The 7944-nt window shown below is 38.9% G+C and overlaps 1 protein-coding gene across 1 annotated transcript in view; it reads left to right on the forward strand.

Annotated features, from left to right (window-relative positions):
* The first annotated feature begins 5965 nt into the window (after positions 1–5965).
* Positions 5966–7944, forward strand: part of si:ch211-140l13.3 (centromere protein J) — a 9599-nt gene continuing 7620 nt past the window's right edge. The window contains exons 1-2 of the mRNA XM_035679188.1: positions 5966–5976; positions 6075–6168. Of these exons, the coding sequence (XP_035535081.1) occupies positions 5966–5976; positions 6075–6168 (105 nt within the window). The remainder of the gene's footprint in view (positions 5977–6074; positions 6169–7944) is intronic.

Genomic DNA, 7944 nt, shown 5'->3' on the forward strand with positions numbered 1-7944 from the left:
TCATTCTCATTGTGTCAATAAACAGATCAAATCACTGTTATTTTTTAAAGAAATATTAAGAATAAAACAGAAAATGTAGTTTTTGAAAACAAACTGCACTATTAAAAGGCAACAACCTTCATTAAAATGTAATATTTCAAAGGAATACATGTACGCTCATGTCGTGTCAACTGGTCCGTCAGATTTATTGAAATGAACAGTGATTATTAACCTAATAGAACATGTTTATAGCTTTTACTGCGAGTGTCTGAATCCAGCCAGACTCTGAGAAATGTAGCTTTACGGGCCGTCAGACACATTAACAATCAGACGACTGTGCTCAGATTGTAAAGCCAACCTGTGACTCCAGTAACACTTACTGTAAAGTTGTACTTGCAGCTATAACTCACAGCGGTGGAGAGTTTTCTCACTTTCATCCATACTATGTCACAGTAGGCTGAGATGTTTGGCACTCATCCAGTCAAATGCTTTCGGCCTGCAGCTTGCACTGAAGTTTCCCCTCGCCTCCTGTTTTGCAGATTCATTACTGATCCATCTGCATTGTATATTAAAGTTTATCCTGCCCTGTTGCCTCCCACTCAGATACCTTTGGATCCGACGAAGATATAGCAGAGCAGAGACATTTACCTACCATCACAGGGACGGTGCACAGAGACCAGGACTCAGTCAGCCCCTCTGGAATGAGGAACCTCTTGACTGCTGACCTTGAAGACAGGTACTCAAACAGCTGGCCTACAACTCGGGAGGTTTTTGGGGTGTTACGTATTGCATGAATAGTAGATCCTTTGCTTATAGGAACATTTTAACTTACTTAACTTAACATTTTAAGTTGTTGCTCTTTTTTTTTCTGTCTGGGAACAAATGCTGATCAGTTCTGCTGTGAGGGAGGAAGAGGCCCTCAGGAAGTGTGTAGAGGATCAGCTGAAACAACAGCCGCAGGTATATTACATAAGAGCACAGTATATAGAGTAGTTTACTGTGGCACAGTGTCCTGTAGTACTGTATTATATGCAGTGCTGGGCGTTGCATCTCAGTGTCCTGGTGGTTTTTATAGTGGCTTATTCTACTATGAGGATGATAGAGAATCGTGATTGTCCCCTGGGTTTGTTTGTTTGTTTCCTCTTCCTTTTAAGGCAGCAGGTATTTGAGGGGCGGACCAAATCAGTGTAGCCGGAAGCACCTGGACCCGGTGTTTCCCGGCTATAAAAGCCCCGCCTCTCTGGCTGAGAGTCTCTCGCTCTTGCTTTCATCTCTGGTGCTTGGTTTTGTTGTGTTTTGACATCCAACATTTATCTTTCGCTATACAGGACACTCATGCACACACTCTTTCACTACTGACGTAACTGATAAACACACACACCTCATCTTCTCCTTAGTTCCCTTTTCTGGTTGCATTTATGTTGTTATGTTAAAATAAATTACTTAGAATTTGCCGTTAATATATGTCTCCTTGTTTGTGTCACAGCTCCAGAACTGGGTCGTGAAAAGAATATAAAAACATTTTAATGGCATCATGTGTATATTGAAGGCTTTGATTATACTACAAAATTATACAATACAAACAAAATGAATCAGAAATTAAACACTTTTATTGTTCAAAGTAGTAAAAACTGAACTTGCTTTCTTTTCAAAATGAAATGTTAGTCATATAAACACTATAAACTGACATAAAATACTCAAATTATTTAATATATATATATATATATATATATATCAAGATATTTCTCATCAACACTAACATGTGTTTGTACATGTGACTCTGAAAGTATTTTCTTCAATCTTTATTTCTCAGAACCCCGGTAGGATGATGACTGAGAGACGTTACTTCTTGCGGGAGGCTGAGGCCATTTCCAGGATGGACAGAAATAATTCCAAGGCCACTGACCAGCAGGAGGTCCAGACGAGGGCTTGTCTGAGCCAGCAACAGCCCAGCAGGAAGTTGACCTCTGGCATCCAGTGGCACTCCTCTGCCCCATCTATGGTCTTTAAAGGCGAAGGAACGCAGCTGGAGTCCTTCCAGTCTCTGACCTTCGAGCCCGAGCATAGCGGACAATTCGGGACTTTACGGGACTTTTGCTGTGCCTCATATAATCCTGAGACACCCCAGTACAGCCACAGAAACACCCAAACAGAGATCCAGGCTCAGTCTGAGGTATTCTCTCTGGTCTGCAACCAAGAACTTAGAAGAACTTATTTCAATACTCCCCATAATACTCCTTTCCAAGCAAAAGAGATCACTGATATTCCCACAACGACAGAAAGAGAAGAGAAAGTTTGGCAAATACAAGATTCCAGAGAGAAATCCCATTTGGAAGAAAACAAGAACAGTGATTCTAGACAGACAGCCTCTGTTGGGAAGCCTTTCAGAGAGGAAAGGCTGAAGCACCAAGAGATGGAGAACGAGTACAAGACTGCAGCAAAAGTTGTTGACGAAGACGAGGTGAAAGGTCAGTTTGAATTTACAGCACCTCATAGAAAAATGGCTCTGAGCTCATCTGGTGCCACCTCAGAGGTTCAATGGGCACAATCGCTGCTGCAACGGAAAAACACACCCAAACGGCCAAGCGCTGCGTATGAATCAGACTTAGTGCAGCATTTCAACATCCCCCCCCCCTTGAAGGACAACAGAGATTCCCCTCGGGCCTGGCGAAACCAGGAAGTTATTGTTAGTTTTAAGGCCGTGAACGACCACATAGAGGGAGTCTCAAGCTTTAACAAGGAAACTCTATCCACAGGCTGTGATGAAACAAAAACACAGTTGCCTCTCTGCCAGTGCAACGATTCAAAACCGGGAAGCAGCGCTGGGTCAAACTGGGTCGAAGGTCAAAAGCAAGCTACAAAAACCACAGCATTTTGTCTTTGTCCTCCAAACCACACAAGTCAGGCCTCAACACCTCTGAAGTGCTGTACATTTCCCATGCATTCCACCTCCAGGAGCACTTGTGGAAGCAGCAGCGAGGGTGCAGATAACCCACCCTCCCAGTGTCACCAGTTTCCCAAGCTCCCATCCCATTCTCCCTGCCTCGGCCTGCAGGATTCCCGTTTAAACCTCCCAGAGTGTGATTATAGCAGTGGCGCCTGGGAGGGATGGATGACCCCGGGGATCCGGAAACAGGACCAGAGTCTTGGTTCTGGACTGGGACCTCAGCAAAAATCCTTGTCCTCCAGTTGTAACAAAGAGGATGGAAGTCATGATGGTAATTTGAATGTATATTTAACATATATTTTGATATTTTTGATTGAATCTGCATATTAAAATTGTGTTCATTAATAGTTTTCCTTGCCAATAATTGATAGAAGGCCTAAATATGTCAAATATTCACACATTCTGAACTCCATCAATTACACTGAAAGCACTCAAGAAATCTTAAAATAGCCAGTAAGAACGGAAGTAATTATTACAGCAAACCAGACCTGTTTCAGTGTTCACATGGCCACCAGACTGTTTTTTTTCTTGTCTTAGACAAACTTAGACTTATCCTTGAAACTGTTTCTATAGCTAGAAAAGAGCTAAAATCCATCTTTTACACATCAATTTTGGCAGAACCACGGCATGAAACCTGGTACAAAATCCAGTCCAGTACACCCCACCTATCTGTCAAGAACTCAACGACAGAAAGCAGAACCGAACCTCTGAGGACCCACAGCGGAGGAACGACGAGGAACCAAGAACATCTAACCCCCTCAGAACAAAGACGGACATCCGTTGGAGGTAAGTGGAACTCAGAAGTGAAAGAGAGGTCTTATTTTATTAGACTCCTTATTAACCACCAAGTTTTATATAAAACACACATTCATAAATATGTAAACACCAGATAAACATGACAAATCCAGTTTACAGCCTCTCTGGTTTTGTTTACAACCACGTGGTATCACTGACACTGTACTGTCTTCGTATTAATGTCATATATCTATCTCATATTCTCTCAGTGTCTTTTTGTCTTATGTCACCTTTTTGGACCTCTGTGCCATGTAACTGAGTGAATGTAGAACAGTGCTTTGTTTAGAAAACTGTTAAAATACATTAAAGAACAACAACATGTAAACCAAGGCTGTCCAATAACCAGGAGCACTACAATTTGACTGACATTGATCACAGAGGCTAAAACTGATACCTTTGGGTTTTGCACAGTTGATAATTTTCAGTTTTGTTTCAGAGCTTAACGTCACCGCACTGGCTGGCTTACAGCTGTTGTAGATTCACTAAAAAAACTTCCCATGCAAAGCCCAGGGCGAGCTCAGCAACTTCATGTGGCTACAAGTGTAATTGTCCAGCCAACTGATGCTAATGAAAGAAAAATTCCTGGATATTTCAACCATGATGACGTAAATCACTGTTACGTGCATTTAATAGGGTTTACAGAATCAGCCACTCCTTTTTAATCACTTCTTAAAACCCATTTTTATAGACTTGTCTTTGTGTGATGTCGTCTTTTTACTTTATGTATATATTTATTATTTATTTATGTATTTTTGATTTTTATGGCTTTTATTCTGCTCCTTTTTTTGTATTCATTATTTTAATATCTAGTTATATTTTATGTATCGAGGCTATTATTCAACTTGTTTTTAAAAGGTGCTACAACATTAAGCGTGTTAAACTGATTCGGTTATCACTGTAACATTTTGTCTAAAACAGCAGCAGTACTGGATAATATTTGCTGCATGTTTATAATCGGAATGAATTGGGTGTGTAATTCTTAGTTATACTGGGAAAAAAGTACCTCAGTAATCAGAGTATAGTCAATAAAGAGCAGAGCATTAACGGTGCATTGAGGCCAATAGTTTTATTTATGTATGTATAAATCTTTTTCTCCATTATACGTCGTGTAAATCAATTATTTCCCATGTAAATTATAATAATATACAGCAATTTTATCATTTTGACCCCAAACTTTGACACACTAATGAGTGTTTCTGCGTTATATCTAATAACTAAAAATGAAACTTTCTGTGCGTGGACGGTTTCAGAATAACACACCACTGTCTTGTTTTCTCCTGAAATTAGTTTCCTGTTATCTGATGACTCTAATCAGCACGTGTGATGAAGAGTGGTTAAACACATCATGTCATAAATGTGTGCATTTACAGCATACTCCCACTTATTAAAGTCAACACATTCATATACAGAGGTATGTACATTTAATAGGGTTTACAGAATCAGCCACTCATTTTTAATCACTTCTTAAAACCCATTTTTATAGACTTTATTCATTAATTTGGCCACGAATACAAACTTTTGCAGTGACGTAGTCGTGTTTTATTTCTGTCCTCAGCCATACATGTACACCTGAGGGGCGTCAGTATGCTTCAAACTGAGTACTCGTCAGATCTATATCAGACTATGTGAAGTCTGGATGACAGTTTCTGCTTTCCAAAGACAATCTTTACCTTCACACGCAACTACTTACATCACTTTTTGTCTTTGTGTTTCATAATTCTGTTTGTTAAATGTCTCTTTTGTTTATTTTATCACTTATCACTAGGGGGTCTGGAAATGTTGAACATAAACTCACTGAAACCAGAAAGAACACATGATGATCCAGATGACACAAAAATAGCACAAACCTCATGGGGATTTCACAGGTAAAAATACTCTTTTGGTATTGTGATAGCATGCAATTTTGTTTTTTATTACTGCTGTATCAACTGATCAACCATCTGTCACATCTATGCAGCGCCGCCCTGGTAAGGAAGTAGGTTGGTATCATTTTATCAGTGTAGTGCGATGCCACTTTAAACTTCCTTTCTGGTTTATCATCTCTAAACTACCACCCTCTTCTTTTGCCATGTTCCAGTTAGCTTAATTCAGTGTCGTGGTAAGTATTTTAAGATTTTAATGACAGTAATAATGGAGAATAAAGTCCTTGACAGACCCTGTAGCTGTTTCACTCAGGTCCTGAAAACCATTTTAAATAATGAAATATCTTTAAACTATGAGATGGATTGCCATGAAATGTTGTTCATGGATGAATTGTAATAACTCTGATGATATGCTGATTTTATAAATCTAACACCATCAACCTCAGCTATTGCATGCATTATTTCCTAATAATTCCTCTGTTTATATGCAGAGTGGATCAGAAAGATGAGCTCAAGAGCGGCTGCGAAGGAGATAACATCCTCTCCGACCACAGTCCACACAAACAAGGATCCAGGGAAGTCCAGGTTAGTTTTTGGTAGGAAAAAAATCTGGGTGTGTCAGAGCAGATCAGATATGTTGGGAGTAGACCTGATTCTAGCTCCAATTAAAAAGTAATTACCACAGTGAAGACATGTATAACCTAATGCAACAGCATTAATAGTTTTTTAACAATGAGTTCTTTGGCATGGATGTGTGAGCTATATCGAGCACCGGCAGCACTTGTTAGTATAGTGTGATAGTGGGTTTAGGTATTTTAAGCTGCAGAAATGTTAGTTTGGCAGCTGTTGGCTGCAGTATTGCCCAACCAACGGCTTCGGTGTTTCTCATGACATCATTTGACTGTTTCACAACACCTCTGTACACACATCGATTGCGTCTCATAGAAATAAAGGTGGTGAACTCACAAGGAAGTTTCTCCTCGTGAACACACTCCTCTGTGCCATGACTTGATAATAATTTACTATCCCGCAGAAAAGCTCCCTTCAGTAATCCCTTCAGCCATGAATACCACCCACTGCATGTAAGTTGCAGAACTGGTAGCACCAGTGCTGCATTGACATTTGCATTTAACAAGCTCTTTAATATCAGTGCTTTAGCAGTACTTTATGGTAGCACTTTAGCCTTTCAATACAGGGATTAAGGGTCTGAAGTGAATGTGAAACTTGATTTTGCACTACTGAATAAAATATTATGTGTGTAAATTACATGTAATTATGTGATTGTTTTTTTACCTAACTAATAACTAATAACTACAAAGGTGATGATTCACACTCGTATACAGCTCATCCATTTTCTTTTTAATTACCTTTTACCCGTTTTTTTCCTTTGCACCAGCATGTGTTACTGCCTGTTTTTCACTGATGTCGTGTCAGCTTGTTACACTGGTTACGGTTGTCGCTTTGAAACTTGATGTCAGGAGGCGTGGTAAAAGCAGCTCTTATTTGACAGCCACAAAAACTTAACATGCCAACACAGTGCCGTGTAAACAGCAGCAAGTGAACCAAGGCTGTCGGTTGGAGCATGCTTGTGAACTAGTTGCCAGCAAATTGAGAAATGAAATTCAAAATAATTACAAAGCAACTGCTGTTGGCAATAGATTGTTTACATCATTTGATATCATGGAAAAATACTTAGTAAACCTTTATTCCTCTCTGACAATCAGCACAAACATGTTTCTGTGACAAACTACACACACACACTCTTTTAGGAGAACACAAGGTGTTGCATACTTTCTGTTAAACTATTGCGTTATACTGACAGGTGTGTCTGTTATTCTGTTAACCCCCATTTATGTCAACGAGGGCAGGATGAATAACCAAAACACTCAACAATTCTCCAAAATGTCCGTACAGTTGAATGAACCCCTGTTTAAAACAGCAATAAGAACATGTCTCAATCATGATGACGTAAATCACTGTTACGTGCATTTAATAGGGTTTACAGAATCAGCCACTCCTTTTTAATCACTTCTTAAAATCCATTTTCATAGACTTGTCTTTGTGTGATGTCGTCTTTTTACTTAATGTATATATTTATTATTTATTTATGTATTTTAGATTTTTATGGCTTTTATTCTGATCTTATTTTTGTATTCATTATTTTAATATCTAGTTATATTTTATGTATCAAGGCTATCATTCAACTTGTTTTTAAAAGGTGCTATATGAAACAAATAAATTTATTATTTTCACTCATTAATTATAACAACATTAAGCGTATTAAACTGATTCGGTTATCACTGTAACATTTTGTCTAAAACAGCAGCAGTACTGGATAATATTTGCTGCATGTTTATAATC

The sequence above is a fragment of the Morone saxatilis genome, unplaced genomic scaffold, assembly GCF_004916995.1.
Source record: "Morone saxatilis isolate NCDOM2014 unplaced genomic scaffold, NCSU_SB_2.0 Contig7, whole genome shotgun sequence".
Classification (NCBI taxonomy): Eukaryota; Metazoa; Chordata; class Actinopteri; family Moronidae; genus Morone; species Morone saxatilis.